The sequence below is a fragment of the Epinephelus fuscoguttatus genome, linkage group LG2 (assembly GCF_011397635.1).
Source record: "Epinephelus fuscoguttatus linkage group LG2, E.fuscoguttatus.final_Chr_v1".
NCBI lineage: Eukaryota > Metazoa > Chordata > Actinopteri > Perciformes > Serranidae > Epinephelus > Epinephelus fuscoguttatus.
In genome coordinates this window covers 9,053,391-9,070,906 of record NC_064753.1, presented here as the reverse complement: position 1 = coordinate 9,070,906, position 17,516 = coordinate 9,053,391, and the positions used below count along the sequence as shown (strand labels likewise).

The 17,516-nt window shown below is 40.7% G+C and overlaps 1 protein-coding gene across 4 annotated transcripts in view; it reads right to left on the bottom strand.

Moving 5' to 3' along the window:
• dpy19l3 (dpy-19 like C-mannosyltransferase 3) overlaps positions 1 to 17,516 on the bottom strand; it is a 111,409-nt gene that overhangs the window by 26,313 nt on the left and 67,580 nt on the right. For all 4 annotated transcript variants that reach the window (XM_049602624.1, XM_049602625.1, XM_049602615.1 and 1 more), the window contains one exon: positions 7,184 to 7,316. In XM_049602624.1, coding sequence (XP_049458581.1) covers positions 7,184 to 7,316 — 133 coding nt within the window. The remainder of the gene's footprint in view (positions 1 to 7,183; positions 7,317 to 17,516) is intronic.

Genomic DNA, 17,516 nt, shown 5'->3' with positions numbered 1-17,516 from the left:
AGCCAAAAGATAGAAACACCACTCTGGTGGTCAAAATGAGCCAAAAAATTATTCCATATCACGCTCTCCTCTTATTCCACCATGGTCACATAGCCAAATGAATGAATACTGAGAGCCAGTTTTCAGCTCTATAATACAAAGTGTTACATTTCCTACCACTGAATATCATGTCATTACATTATTTTCCTGACCCTGAAACTCAGTATGTCTGTCTACATGGTGAGAGGAGAGGCGCACACAGGTTGACGCCCTTTAAATTGGCATCAAAAATTATTGTTTAATGTGGTTTATCTATGAACAAATGAGTACAGCTGTTTCAAAGCCATAAGATCAATGATGTGACTGGTTGAGAGTGTATTTATTTATCACCACACCCACTCATCTGTTTTCACCTTCACCCTGCCCTTTTGCACCTTGAGTTGCTGCACACATGAACATGGAATGAATCCACTTTTCATTATGTCTGATGTGATTTGTAGCATATGTATTATGGTTTTATAGTGAGGTAAACGTTGTTTTGTATTTTTGTATTTATGTGTATTTATGTAAAACAGCTGACATCTTAGGATGCAGGACAAATTTAAGATTTTGTCTAATATATCAAAATTAATTATTTAGTCTGTACGCCTAACACCTACTACTTTGTGTATTTTTACTGTGCTTATACGATTAAAACAGGGCCCTCAAAGTCACAGTGAAAGGGAAGTTAGAGTGTCTTCAGCTTCAGAGAGGGATTTAAATAAAATCCTTAACATGTGATTCAGAGTTCCTACAGCTGAAAGCAAGTTAGATTTAAGACTTTTTATTGCTACTGTGCATGAAATTCAAGACCAATTTTACAATAACCAACCAACAACCAAAATAAGAGAAAAAAACATGAACCAACATTAATTATTTAGTCTTAGGAACAATTTTGCCCAAAGGTTTGTTCTAACATAAAACATCACTTTTTGTCTCATGGTGGAGATGAGGGTAGAACAGAACTGGGAAATACCTGCCGTTTGTTGGCAAGTTTTTTTTTGTTTTGTTTTGTTTTTTTTTTTTGGCGATTTGTGGTTTTTCACTCCGCAGGTGGGATTCCCCTCCCTAGTTTCCTATCATGCTGAGATTAATATTTTTTGCATTAAATACACAGAGCCTCATATGCATTGCCTTGTACTGGTTTTGGCAATGCAGCGAAGTGTTTTCATAGAATTCATTCAAGACAGTTTTCGTTTAATTTGCAATTTTTCCCATGTTGTCCAGGGTACAGTGACAGCTAACTGGCATACACTGGATCCTCTGCTCAGGAATGCTGGCCAGAAACAAATTATAAGTGTTGTTGGCTTTGCTATCTTGATCTGCATAACATTAATGCAAGAGGCATTCAGTACTGTTTTTTAAAAATAGATGTTACCAATTATTTTGAGATTTTAGAATGCAACAGAGGAAAAAGGGATTCATAAAAACCTACTGAACATTTTTAGTACCTTTGAAAGATTTATTTAAGACATTTAATAACAATTAAGGTCTTATTTTTAAATTACTGAATTCAATGCCTTTTAAGACTTTTAAAGGATTTGCGGGAACCCTGTAATTAGGTTGCTTAATAGTGGGCGTGGCTTGGCACAGTAAGGAGCTGAGGGTCTGTTCCCCTCCACACACATCTCCCTCACCCACATTGTTAGCTCAGGAGGAGCACAATAAGGGTAAAATGAATAAAATAGATCTCAACCACATCATTTCAAAATGTAAACAATGGTTTTGCCTGCTGAAGCCCAAACCTACACCTTATATGATATCATTTTGCTTACTACCTTCACTAGCTTACGGGCAATTGTGAAAAACATATTACACATACACATAACAAGAGATAAATGAACAACTGAGAGATCAGAACCTGGAAAATGTATTGCCTTGCCTGTAAATGCCTTAAAGGACATAACTTTCACCAATTTAATCACAGATGATCTTCCTGAGGTAAAGTTGAGAAAGTGATCATACAGCTATAATAATAGTCAGTTCGTGATTAAATGTCACGGCATCATCTATCATCAGCTGATCAGATAATCAGAAGATTACCATTTCTGAAACATGTTGGCCACATCTCAACTGTCAAAATAAAATCCTCCCAAATATCATTTACCTATTTAATATGACCCAGGGTTTGACGCTAACTTTTTTCCCAAGGAGCACATGTGCTCCTAAGTTGAAAAAGTATGGAGCGCACAAAGAACTTTAGGGGCACAATGTAAATTGATCAAATAATGTGTTTTCCGTAATAAACGTGATGCAAATAGACATTTACAAGCAAAATTATTTAATGAATTTGTATACAAAATGTACAGAAAGGTAAAATCATCAAGTTTTGAAAAAGTATTGCAATTTCATTTTGTCTTTAATGTTATTATCTTATATATATTATCTTTGCAAGATGATTACATTACATAATGTTATTACTATCCTAAAACATTCTCCAGGTCCTCTGAAACTCTGCAGGACTTATTTCCACCCTGCCCAGCAGCAGCACCGTGACGAAAGGTCAGAGGCAGTCCTGGCTAGTTTTACGCCCTGGGCGAACCATCCCTCGGTACCCCACCCCCGCCCAACCCCCCACAGTACGATACCAGTGAAAGTATCACAGTTCTGAGTAGTATCATGATACCACGGCAAAAATGAGGCAGATGTGCCTTTTGTCATTTATAAAAAGATAAATCACTTTTCTATAATACATCGATGATATTTCAATGAAATAAATTACTTACTGACTTATTCATACTTCAAAAACAGTATCAATAAGTGATTAACATAGGGGGGATCAAAGTAAAATAAAAAAGTAAAATAAAAATCAACCAGCCACCCTCCTCCCCTGACAAGTAAAGAACAGTCCCTAAAGTGCAGTGAAGTTTGTGGGCCGTTACCTGCCACAAAGAGAGAAATGTGAACGGCTCGTTCCTCCTCTGACACGCCACATACCTGTGTGTCGCCACGGCTCGGTTGTCCAGGTACTACTGGGCAGTGATGACACCAACGAAAGAGGAAATTAGTAGACAGTACATCAAGAGTCAAAACGGTTTTGACTCTGAAGAAGACGCAGTAGCGTCGAAACATCAGTCTGTTTGCACCTTATTAAAAGCTCTGCAATTTTATCGAGTGCTCCAGCCTCCTTTCATTTGGGTTCAGTCATTTTTTGAAGTGGCCCACTTGATGTACTGTCTACTATTTTGTCCTGTGCTGTGAGCACCGATCCAGTTTTATTTTTGGCTGAAGCGCAAGTGTGCCTTTCTTTGAAAGAGGAAATTGCTGGACCTGGAGTCGGACTTCTCTGTCGCCAGTAAGCCGTTATCTTGCGCCGCAGAGCACTATGAGCCTCTGCCGTATTCCTGTCTTTGACCCCCGTTCAACCCACAACTGCCAGGATTCGCCTTTCCTTTCTGCTGCTGGTTGAAACGTGATAATAGGGGCGCCACAGCACCCACTCCAATAACTTGACATGGAAATGAGCGATAGTCTAGAAAACTGGCGAGTTTTGTAGGTTTTTTTTGGGGGGTGCTCATGCGCCCTCACATAGATTGCGCCCTGGGCGGTCGCCCACATTGCCCATAGCAAAAACCGTCCCTGCGAACGGTCCCTAATTGCGGGGAGAACAGAGCAGGCTTCCCCATTGGTCTGCCGCTTTTCCTGGTCCATCCCCTCCACACTTTGGGCTCTTGTTTCCCGGCGCAGCGCAGGGTGGCGAACCCCGCGCAGAACTAGTTTCGAGCAGTGCAACCCGAGGCGCGCTCAGTTTGGTAGTTTGGCAGACCGAGGTGCGCTGAGATGAGTGTGGCAGCGCAGCAGGGGGAGGTGTCGACAGATCCAGCTTGGCGCAGTGACAGTTTCGTGCCAAAAGGCTTCGCTGAAGGTGCGCTAAAAGCTCGCCAGCTGAAACCAGGTCTACTGTGCAGCCGGTGTAAGCCGAAGTTTGGCTGACTGGCGGGCAGTGCGCACACGTCACCAAAACCTCACAGGCAGGTTTCCAGAATATCAGGCACATTAACGATGCAATAAACACCCAAAAAACCACTATTCAATGCAACTATCTGCAATCAGCACATAAATGTATCTCTATATCGACTGTCCCGTCACATCTGATGTCAGATCAAAGGGGATTGGCACCGTTTGGCACGTTTGGCACGCGTAATGGAAACCCAACCTGATTTGATTAACACAGCTGCAAACTAATGAGTTCACGTCCCTCTCAGCCAACCACAAACAGCCACAGCATCAGATAGGGAGTATATATTCAGCATCTGTCATCTTAGAAAAGTCAAAAGAAAAGAAACAGAGTGAGAAAGAGAGAGCGCACACGCGCACAAGAGAAACGTAACACTGATTTACAATTGTGGTGACCTCCTCCCAGGCTACCTTTGCATCATCGGCCCGTGGAGGTCTGCTTGCAGTTCCGTATATTCGGACACTGCGAGCTTGGACCTCCCGGACCAAAACATCAGTTTCCTCCTGGGAGAAGTTTGGCTGTCTGACGCTGCTGTTCTCTTCTGCCATGGCGAATTGAGTAAACTCTCATTACGCCTTCGCGCAGCGCATTTAAGAGTGAGGAGAGGGGCTCATCTGATTGGTGTGATGTGAATGGGCTGTCTAAAACCCACTCCACGCCTTCTCTCCTCCCTCTTTCCAACTTGCGCCGGTAGGAGAGATGGAGGTGGGATAGAGGAGTAGCTGCGCCAGGACGCACGGTGTGCCAAACTTACAAAATCCGCTTGGCCACACCCAGTTGGCGAAGCACAGGTGCGCTGCACCTCCAACGCGCCCGGTCTGTGAAATTGTGCTGACAGTGGCTTGGAAAACTGTCCAAAACCGTGTCACATGGGGAAGAGGGAAGAGGGAAGGCGGCTGGAGTTCCTCCAACATTTGTGGTTAGATTATCATATTTTTTTTTATTGACAAAAATATAGGCTGCTTCGGCTGATTTTTTTTATGCGCACATGTGCCCCTAAATATTTTTTACAGTTCGCACACACCTATTTTTAGTCACAAATGCGAGTGAAATGCGAGTGAAACGCCTTGTGACCCCAGTTTATAATTAGCACAGTAGACCAATAAACTAAACAAGGACAATTTATTTTTATGGACAATTTATTTCTATACTTTCTCTCCACCAACCTGCAGCAGATCAGACAATGGACAAAAGTAACCATTTACCCCTACACAACATAAAGGTTGTATCTATTACTGAAAAACTACCATTTTATTGACACCTAAATTAAAACCATGCTCCTCTTTCAAAACCAAAGAATCAATACCACTCATACAGCTTGGTGGCAGGCCAACATACACCTCAGTATACCATTTTCTCTCTCATCCCTCAGGTTCAAAACAACTCAGATTCTATCACCATTTCTCTGGAACCGACATGGCATCACACAACTGCAGCATGTCTTTAAAGATGGCTGCTTCATGACCTTCAACTGATTACAGGAACACTACAATAAAACCTTTCCAATCTAGAAAATTGCCTTCACAAATTTACAGACTCCTGTGCTTGATGCATTCCTCCATTGTAACATTGACCTCCAACTGAATTAGAACCAGCCTTCCTTGGCAAACTACATGTAAAACATATGTTATGTCATATTATAAATTATTTAGTATATGTCATTTCCAGTGGGTTCTCTCCGGGCACTCCGGCTTCCTCCCACAGTCCAAAGACATGCAGATTGGGGACTAGGTTAATTGGTAACTCTAAATTGTCCATAGGTGTGAATGTGAGCGTGAATGGTTGTTTGTCTCTATGTGTCAGCCCTGTGATAGTCTGGCGACCTGTCCAGGGTGTACCCTGCCTCTTGCCCGATGTCAGCTGGGATAGGCTCCAGCCCCCCCGCAACCCTCAAGAGGATGAAGCGGTTAGAAAATGAATGAATGAATGAATGAATGAATGTCATTTCCATATTTATATATGCGTATTAAATTAAACACAGTATTCAAGAACTTGCAAGAAAAACAACATATGAATAGGAATGTTAATTGGCCAACATTGGGAAACAAGTCCAATTTGAAATTCATTTATTGAACAACCACGCTTAAAGGTTAACATTTGAAAAATTAGCAAACTTTCTGTTGCTGCCATTATATAGCTTAGACCCAACACTGAAGAACTGCCCCCCTGCCGCTCTCCTCCTGGTAAGTTAGAAGTCTGCCCAGTTAGCACAAGCTAACACAGCAGTAGCGACTCACATCCAACACCAAGCTGTTAAATGATCCCAGAAAACTCACACCAACACCATACCTGTTCAGCTCTGTCGTTAAACCCCTTAATACATGTTAGGTAACGTTAGCTGTGTGATGCTAACAGGGTGAGAGCAACAGCAGAGCAACGAGGCACTAAGCAAAGCAACACACTGCATGCAGCTCTATACTGAAACACACTTTTACCTAATTTAAATAGTAAAAAAAAAACAGCACTATGTTCAAATGTGAGAAGTTGGGCAGTGATTACTCTATAAGGTGAGCCAATACTGAAGTCCACATCTCATGCCCATCCCTAATAAAATCCTACATAATTTCATATCAAGAAATACAAACTACGGCTTAATGTATACACAGAATCAGATAAATGCATGTTATGCCCAAATAAGTATGTAGTGTAGCAGTAGTTGATGAGGTGCGTGGACTACTGGGTAGATGGGCAGGTCACCAAAGAGTAGGTGGGTATACTCTCCTATATATTCCAATGGCTTTTTGGCTTAAAGGTGGGTAATGTACATAGCCACAAAAAGAGGTCGGTATACCCCACATACCTGCATATACCCTCCACTACACCTCTGTCTATATATCCTCCAACAACTCAGTCTAAAATGCTAATTTACACACTCCTTCAGTTACATTCTTGGCTGCACAACTCCACCATTACATATGTGCACTTACCCTCTACAATAATGCACCCTCTACAATTATACACACTCACCACACCACAGTTACCACCACACGTTAAATTTAAGTTTCTACTATTAACTTTAAGCTAATACTTTCTTCAATTGGCATTAAATCAACGTTTCACTTGTGAAGCTTACACTGTAATTACCATCTATTCACTTTGGAGCTGAAATTTTCCATTTATTGCGTTCGTGTTATCTTGCAGCCCCTGTGGTAGTTTCCACACTCCTGTGTGGGTATGTGTTTGACAGTATGGTGCACCCTACAGTACCTGTTTGGTCCTCTCCCGCAGCTCTTTATCTTCATAATGGGGATGGTTGGTGAGAACTCTGCCTGTGCACAGCTTGATGCCAGCCAGCAGCTGCATGCTGCCTGCAAATACAGCCCGCTTAGGGGTCTTTGTGCTGTGGACAAACAGAAAAAAGGGAGAGAGAGGGACACATCATTCACTGTTGTGAATATATAGATAGTATAAACAATAACAAGTCTTTTGATGAACCACAGCATGTTGAGGTTTGGCATGAATGAGGTTAAAACAAGTGAAGAGAGAAAAGGAAAAAGAAAAAATCAACCGCAAAAAGATGTTGTGCGGTTTAAAGGAGATGAAAAAGTTTGGAGGGTATTCACAGGTGCATCCAGTCATCAGAAAAGTTTGATTGAATTTTGCTTTAGTTTATTTTCTAGCTTTGTTATTCAGTCCACATTCTTTTGCTTTCTGCATTTGCAGCAATAATTGGGACATATTGATGGCATTTAAAAGTTTCTTTCAGAGATGTGGCTTCAAGGACAGCGGCTATCTACATCAGGACCAAATACAAAAACATTCTTTGTACAGACAAATTAAATCACAAAGTGATGACAAAAGCTGTGCAGTTACTGTAGAACAGAACAGACTGCAGGCACAAGGACAAACCATGGGAGGCTTTGGCGTGTTAACAAGTTTTACGACAACTTGGCGTGTATGCGTGTGAAAGTTAATCAGTGTGTGTTAACCAAACTTGACCTTACCTGGCCTCTATTATGACAACACACATGCACACACCTACACACACACACACACACATCTTACTTGTACAGTTAACCTGGAGGTCAACTTTAATCTAAACTCATATCTACACAGAGAACAGAGCTACAATTGACAAAGCTTTTTTTTTTTTTTTTTAAATCAAGCAGCTGATTAGACAAATCAATCCAGTGTGGCTTTACAGGATTTACCTTACCTGTCTGTGAAAGTGACAGAGCCTACCTTATCATACAGTTATGCTAGCTGTTCTGTGAGGCTATACTTTGCAACCCAATTGCCACAATAAATGTTGCCGTTTATGCAAACCAAAGGTACGCTTAAGGAACAGTTCATCCCAAAATCAAATATGAATATTTTTGCTCTTACCTGTGGTGCTATTTATCAATCTAGATTGTTTTGGTGTGAGTTGCCCAGTGTTAGAGATTTTGGCCTTGGAGATGTCTGCTTTCTCTCCAATGTAACAGAACTAGATGGCACTCTGCTTGTGGTGCTCAAAGTGCCAAAAAATATACAATTGAAAAACTCAACAGTAATGTCTCTGTCCAAAAATCAGGGCCTGTTTACTCAACATAATCCACAGACTGTGTTGTGAGCAGTTTCATGTAGGAACTATTTTCTTCCCACTGAATTACACTTGCCAACTGAATCACTGCATGGAGTGAAGCGTGCACCTAAGTTCAATACTGCAAGCTCACCTGAGTTAGCTAATGTTGCCGCTCAGCCGAGAGGGATGCCATTAATGTTCATTTGGCGCTACCACGAGCACAGGCCTCTCTCAGCCTTTTTTTGTCCAATCAAAAAAGTGATATGGCGTTGCAGTGTATGTGTAGCATTAGATTTAATGGTGCTTCAGTTAATCAACCAGCGATCATTATCAGCCAATATTCGTTTTAAAAAGTTTGATGGGTGGCCGCTTTAAAGGCCAATCAGAAGAGCTGACCAGATGTCAAAAAAAATGTGAGACAATTTTTCTGCCTCTAAATAGCATACCCTGACATTCTTACCCTAACCAATCTCACTCATCTTGCAGAAACTTTATCAAGCAAACCAGCGAAGGTACCTAGTACTAGCCAATCAGTAGATCATGCATTTGCTATTCTAGGAAACATAAATTCGCTCTCTGGTCTGGCAGCTCAAGCTGCTAAGGTTTATGGTAGCCTAAGGCCTCGTCCACACATACAGGTGCATGCCTAGTGTACATGAATAGTGGTGTTGTATGGGGTTTTGGGACATGTTAGTATGGGGAGAGAATATTTCTGAAACACTCCTAAAACACTCCTGTGCATGGTGATTGTTTTCATTTTAAAATGCTATTTTAAAAGTGTCAGTGTGTTTTATCTCTAAGAGGAAGAGTGGAAAATGTTGGACTTGTTGCCTGCCAATAAATAAATGATACTTTTCCACCTTTTAATTTCAATACTTTATATAAAATGTTAAGAATATTAAAAAAAAAACTATTGCTTCACATCCATCATCACAGCCAGCAATTCGTCAACACTCAAATTTACAGGCCATTGGGAAGTGGAGCTTCAAACCCCAATCATAAGCTAAGCCTATACATGCACACAGGAACATCATTATAGATATAAATGCCCTGGTTACAGGCTGGTTTCACAGAAATGCTATGCATAGGTTGCTGTACATATCGTATTCTCTCTCTCTCTCTCTCTCTCTCTCTCTCTCTCTCTCTCCCCGTATGTGTGTGCGTCACAATAATGACTAGCCACAAGCCTTATATGACAAATAAAGACATTTGCTTGAGTGGATGTGCACATATGCACTCCACACTCTCAGGCGGATGTGTGGGTTGATGTCTTGGCCTCCTGACCTGTAGCAGAAGTGGATTATTTCCATTTCTGCCTGTCTTCTTTCTTTGAATGTGTGAATTTAATCGTTCACTGCATCCCAGAGAGTAGCTTCCATTCCCTTGAAGTTTATTTACATTTAAGTTCACATTTATATTCTTATATGATAATGCCACAAGGCACTGGTCTGCACCCGACTGACATTAGAAAAATGAAATTATGACATTAATTGAGTATTGAGTGTACAGGGCCTGTGGAGACTCACTATGGTGCTTTAGCACTGATACTGGCTTGTTTGTATTTTCTCTTTGAGTATGGGTCAGTGCTTTCAGGTTCATGCACTTGCAGTTTTAAGTGTTAATTAGCACCTGCTGCTTGACTTCAGAAGGCACCATTAAGACGGAGAAACAAAACAAAAAAGAAGAAAAAGATACAGGGAGTGGGCAGCAAATCCTAAATATTACTTTTATAATACGATGCAACACCTCAAACCACTCGCCAGAATAAATGTTGGCATTGTACATTTCTGCAAACCATGGATATGTAACATTTGTTTGAAGTTTGGGTTTCCTCACGTTTCAGTAATGTTGTGATTGTAGTTATATTTAGGCACAAAAACCACCTGATTATGATTAGGAAAATATTACATTTTAGCTTATAATACCTGGTTTTGATGGCAAAATCACAGCTATATATGCATACGTTTCCCTAAAAAACACCCAAAAACAAACTGTTTTGTTGTCAGCTTAGGTACATGCTATCAGAGCTACTTCACATTAGAAATGGTGATATGATACATATGAAATGTACAAATGTAATGCATCAGTGGTTTGTAGAAACATACAGTCCCCACATTTTCTTCTTGTGACTGAGATGAACAGCAGTAGCCATATTGGAGGTCTTAAACTTGTGAGAAACAACAGACTGTTTCACAACAGATATTGTAAGATGTGTCACGAAAGTGTGACAAACTGTTTTAATCAATATTTCTACATCAACAAAATGTCTACATGTTATGTGATAGCTGTCACAGAGAATCATTACTCTACTCTGCATTCGCCTTTAGCTCTGCAGTATTTCAGCTTCTTAACAGTTTTAGTTTTATGACATATTACTTTACTTTTAGGGTACATTCTCACTGCTTTCATCATGCTTGTTTCCAGCCACAGCAGGATGCTGTGTCTAGTTAATAAGTTTGGATAAGCCCAATACACACTTCCTGCCCACCAAAATAGCACATAGACAGAGTTAGCAACTAGCTGGTAGCAGTGGAGCATTTAGCCGATGAAGCATTTAGCCCTCTGGGGTTGATGGAGACCAAAACAGAGCTAAAGGAAGAGTAAACATTGAACTTGAAGGTTGCCTAAAACACAGTTCCAAATAATGTTAATATTTCTGTGTCTGCTGTATGTATGAATAGGAAACTATTAGTTAACACACTTTATAAAGGTTATATGTCAATGTTGCAGTTGCAGCTTGTTGCACTGCCCCCCAGTGGCCAAATAATTCAAAAGTTAATACTGGTTTAATGATGGCACGGTTACATTTAAGTGTCCCAGTAAACTATGTCAGAGAGCTAGCATGCACGGCACCAGGAGCCTGGAAATAAAAGGAATGAAGTCATAATAAATGTTATTAATTACACCTATGGTTTTGCAGCCTGCATAAGGTCTGCTGTGGAAAAAAAAGGAAAAATAAGAAAAACGATATTGCAGTACAGTGACAACTACATGATGCGTAATGCCCAATAAAATGAACATGTTGACATGACTTTTATAAAGATGACGAATGTCCTTGTCAAACAAAGTCAAATTTTCAAGTGTAGAGGTGAAAGTATGTGAAAATAATTTATTGGGCTAGTTTGTCATTTCAGAACTACAAACTGTAATGTCTCATTTCCACTGCATACTTCGGCTCAACTCAATTCACTTTTGGTACCAGGCCCTTTGTTCTATTTCATTTTCCACTGCTGAGTACCCACTCAGTGTGGGCGAGATTCTCAGCTGATGACCATAGTGGCACACTTCAATGGCACTCAATGAAACCTTTCATTAAAACCAGACAGAGGAACATCTGCACTTTCAGTCGTGTGGTGTAGTGTACAGCGTAGTACACATTGTACTTTTCCGGGCTGCTGTTCTGGGTTGAGTGAATACAAAATTGCAGGCGCTATTTATGGTGGCTTGGCTATTTAAAAATGGCGGGTGTGAAAGGTGTGCCGTGTCATACTATGGATTATTCTCTCTGACCAATCAGTAGTCTGCAGTCTTTTAACTCGAGTTACAAGTACCAGGTACTATCCACAAACTTCGCTGATGGAAAACCAAAAAAGAGTGAGCTGGGTTGAGATAACTGTGCTGTATCATGCACTCAAAATATAGCATAAGTGTACCACTAAAACTTTTTTTTTTTCTTGTGGCTAATCATCATTAGCGTATACATCACTAGCTATTTCAGTGAACAGCTGTGGTGGTGGGCTTGTGTCTACACTGAACAGAATCTGCAGAGATGATGCTTATGAAGGCTAACTCTCTAACTCACTCGTGAGTTCTTGCATTTTAGTCTTCTCGAGCTATTCCAAATATGTATCAGCTTTTATCAGCCTTTTTGTGATATAAAGGCCAGCCTCCTTTCCTTCCTCTTACTGCCAGCACCAGCCCCAGTTGCTCTTTTAGCATGTAGCTATTAATATTAGCCGCAGAGTAACATTAGCTCTGATCCAGGATTCTCACTGTCATTCAACAGTTCAGTGTGTGAGCTTTTTCTGTATGTTATTCCAGGCTCACTGGCAGTCCTTGACTCTAGGATAGTTTTCACTGATGTAAAGAAGCTGAGCCATCACCGCTGAGTTCTTCGACAGTGTTCTACATAAATAGAATGGTACATGCAGTTACTGAGAACAGTCTCAGAAAAGGAGAACATGGCAATGTGAAAATGAATAAATAAATAAATATAAACATTTTCGGTGCTCAAAATAATGCACATGAAAATAGATCATGCCTACTCAAATTACTATAAATATTAAAATACACTTACTTAAAAAACAACACTTTTGTCACATTTACAAGGCAACACTGGGAACGGTCCTTATAGAAAGTGAATTAAATAGGAAAATATTAAATGTGTTCCAGATGGGGGCTGAATGGGTTGGGTGTTGAAACAGACCATTTCAGACAAAAGGTGAACAGAGCTGCTGCAGCAATGGACTGTATAGGCAATACCTCAACCTGTCTATATGAAGAAAATGTGAACAAATTCACCTCTCAACACTACTGACGGCACCCGACTACATATGATGTTGTTATGGAGATTTGTGATAACAACTGCAAAGCTTCTCGTCATTGAAACTGGCAGTTTGAATTCACAAAATCTTCATTTATTTTTTATTATTTTATCTCATACTTGTTTTATCTTATCATATTGCCTTTTAGTCTTTTAGTTTTTATCTCCAATGTTTCCTCATGGGGGGCCTCCACACGGAGAGGTGTGCCCAGTCTGCCCGCGGGGACGTTGTCCTGGAGATCCCTCAGGTCCGGAGGACTGGGGGGCTCTGCACCATGTGTGGAGTCCACCCTAGTCTATCTGGGTCAGGGTGATCTCTGTGGCGGTGCTCCCTATGGCCGTAGGCTGTGACACCTCTCAGTGTGGATGAGCTCCCCATAGGTGGCCCTTTCCTCACCTGGTTCCTCAGTGCCCAGCCATGTTATTGACTATATTGACTGTGTGTGTGTGTGTGTGTGTGTGTGTGTGTGTGTGTGTGTGTGTGGTTGTGTGTGTGTGTGTGTGTGTGTGTGTGTGTGTGTGTTTATATGTGGGGGTGGGACGGTCAGGTTTTCACTATGTATGTAATATTTTTGTTGTATGTTTTTATTCTGTGAAGCACTTTGTGCTGCATTTTTAATGCATGAAAAGTGCAACAACATCACATTTGATTTGATTTGAAAGGCTCTTTTTAGAGTCATGCCAGCATTTGCCTTCAGAGCGGATGAACTTATAACCTGCAGTCACAAAAGAACTAAGCTATTCACTCTTCACATCTTTGTTAGCTGTCTAGCAAGGTGTTGTTACGATTTCAGAATTAAAAATGTAATACAACATATTCACATACATATTTACATACATACATACATGTATATATATATGTGTGTGTGTGTGTGTGTGTGTGTGTGTATGTATAGATACATAGATATATATATATATATACATATATATATAGAGAGAGATATATTTGTAGTGGTGGTTCAGGTAAAAATGTGACATCAATGTATATTCTCTGATTCATGGTTTAGTAACCTAACATAGTTCCTGGCACAGCTTTACCCAATTTGAACCATCCAAAATTGCTGAAAACAACTGAGTGGGCGTGAAGTCTCTGTGATGTAACATGTCTCAGTGGCGGTGTAGCTTTCTTAGTTACTTCCACCTGCAAAGAATTAAGAAAGCACTACAACGGCAGACAAACACACACACGCACATACACAGAGTCAAGTAGTACTGAGTGGAAACGGTGACGACTAATAGTGAGATTAAGAAACTGATTGGGAGAGTTGTTATTAAAGAGCCAGGGCATAGATTTTCTACTGAAGTATTACTTCTGATTGAGAGGTGTGTAGTTCTGTCAAGGACGTCTCTCTCTCCCTCTGACTCTCTCTCTCTGAACTGCCTCCGGATGAGTTAAAATGCCACACGCACACACGCACGCACGCACGCACGCACGCACACAGAGCTGCACTCTCACAATTTAAGGATGAGGCCAAATGCTGCTAATTTAGACAATTTAAAACATAACAAGGAGCACGATGACAGGAAGACAATTAAGGGAGCGAGAGTGCAAGTCAGACAAAGAGCGAGCAGAGGATATAAAAATGGTGAGGATACAATTTCACAGATTGAGCCGAAAAATGGATTTTTACAGAGGGATTGATTTACAGATGAGTAGTGGCACATGTTTCCCAAGAATGGATAAAGTAATTTGTTTTAATTAGACAGACAAATGGACACAAAGAGACAGATGTACAAAACAAGTCTGAGTGGGAGAGAGAGTGATGAGCTCTATTTTGACTGGACTAGAATTATCAGGGACCTCATGTGAGTTAGGAATTTAACCTTTACCCAGACAGGATGAGTTATGGAGACAGCCCGCAGCAGAACAATGACAGCATTGGCCATTTGGACAAACACTTACAATAAGCGTTTTTAATAACAACCATCCTCTTTCAGTAAGGGCAGAAAGAAGGATTGTAAAAACCCCAAAACTGCTTGAAGGCCTGGAAAAAAAAGTTTAAAAGCTACCATTACAAGAGTTTTTAACAGTGTTGCTACAGTTGTATTCACCATGCATAATTAACATTACCAGCAATGGCTGCTGAAGTATATAAGCTTTAGCTAGTCAACTAGACAGGCTGGTGCTCCTTGTGTTTAGCTGCCAGTGTTTTCAAGTTAAAGGAATACTTCACCCCCCAAATAACCATTTGTATATTATTAACACACCCTGTGTTACACTGAATTCATGAGGTGAACTTTGTTCATCTCACATGCTTTCATGGTGAATGAAGAATCCAAAAACAGAGAAAATTCATGATAAACTGAAGTCACATTTACCAACATCCATTCATCCATTTTCGTAACTGCTTATCCTCTTGAGGGTTGTAGGGAGGCTGGAGCCTATCCCAGCTGACATTGGGCGAGAGGCACTGGGTCGCCAGACTATTGCAGGGCAATAGGGCTGTGTTCAGCCAGGTAAAAATACTGTTTTTGCCAGTGGAGTCTGGCTTTGAAAACAGCATAGATTAAGTTTTACTTTCAGTTCATATCCCTATCTGAAAGGGTTGTCTGTTTTGGAAGTACTGGGCATGTGACTGGATACATGAGACTTTGAATATGAGCTTTGTGAAGGCTTGGGCATACTTTCCACGTTGAAAATCTGCAGTCATCCGCATGTGATGATATTCATGCTGCAAATGATGGTCCGCGTCAGCCCCAGGCAGTAAACTGGAGGGCTTGCAGGTGAGCCTGCTGTCAACATAGGGTCAAAGTGCAACTAAGGAGATGCTACTGGGTCCGGAGTAAATATCTGTTGAATATCCAAGTTAAAGCAAACTTTGCTGTGGTGAGGCAGCTGCAACCTTGACAGCATAGTTTTGGACTGGACTGGAGTGTTGTTGATTGTAGCATGCGCAGTCTATATGCTTGCTATGCTTACAGTCCACACAGTCACAAAGCTCCATGTGGATCCTCACAGACATGGTTGGATGATGACATTTACATTGCGTGGTCCAAAGAGGACCCTTGTGGACTTGCAAAAACTATTAACTGGCCCTGAGAGTTTGTAAACAGATGATTTGATATAGTTTTGCTGTTGTTTATCTGTTTTTGGATTCTCCATTCACCAGAGTTATATGAGAAAAACATCTTTACAGATACAACGTAACATGGGGTAAGCAACTGTTATACTAATTATTATTTCTGGGGTGAATATTCCTCTAAGATAGCTAGTTACACAATTTTCTCAATTGCTCCACTAAGTTTACACAGATGCACAGAAACACTGGACATGCATGGATACATGAAAATAGGGGACAGACAAATGATTAAATATGTGCCAAGACCAAAGCAAAGGAAACTAGAGAGTGGAGAAAAAAAGAGCTTAGGGGACGATCACACAGAAATGAGACGCTAGAGACGCGGATGCTTCAAAGACGCTTGAAACGCTGGAAGCACTTATTCAATCCGCGCTAGCTACTGGCGTCTGACACTCAAAAAGTTGAAAATATTTTAACTTTTCAGTGTCTAAAAATGTGCGTCTAAAACGCCTGTCTAAAAGAAGTGTTTACAAAAATGCGCTTCTAAAAAGAAGCCAGAAAAACGCCCGTCTAAAAAGACGCCTGAACGCCGGTCAGACGCACCGTATCATAGGAAAACAATGGTTTTACTGGCGTCACGTTTCTAGCGTTTCATCTTGGTGTGATCACTCCCTTAGTCTTAGCTTAGTTGTAATTCATTTCATTGACTGATTAGTGGCAAAGGAAAAAAAGGATTTAGCTTTTAACCAACTAATTGGAGGTTAAAGGAAATGTACATTTGTTAACACTCAATTTTAATTGTAAAACTAACAATATTATTCATTGATGTATTCATTCAAAATTTGGACTTGTTTGATAATCTTTTGCTATGTTTTGTTATTGTTGGGACTCTGTAGTGCCATCAGAAAATGTCAGCAGAGCCATTTTTGGAACAGCCATAATGGCCTTTTAGACGGCACTGACAAACAACCTATTTTCGTGTTTAAGTGTGAGGACTTGTGGGATAAACAAAGTGTGTTTCACTCAAATATGCTGACTCCTTCATTTGCGGCCGTTCCGTCTCTGAATGGCTCTCCATGCTGAGTAGCTAGATGAGCCTCCTGAATTTGCAGCAAAACTGCTGTCAAAGCTCTCATTAATAATTTTCACCGCAGCCTTCATAATTCTCGACCACAGACTGTATATCTCGACCCAGAAGAGGAGAGGAGAGGGGGGACCAGGAGGAGGGGAGGAGAAAAACAAGGAATCCTTTAATGCAGATTCACAAGAGAGTGGTATTACTGGATGACCTCTGTATTTGGTAAAATATGTATGATGAGGGCTGTTTGGTGGGTGAAAACAAGAGAGGAAAGAGGGGAGAAACTGATCTATTCTGTGACTGCTATCTTTGGCTCATACAGAGTCAAAATCAAACAAATCTTTCCAACTACAACATTTAAAATGCAACAAAACCCACTCCTGATTCTCATCTGT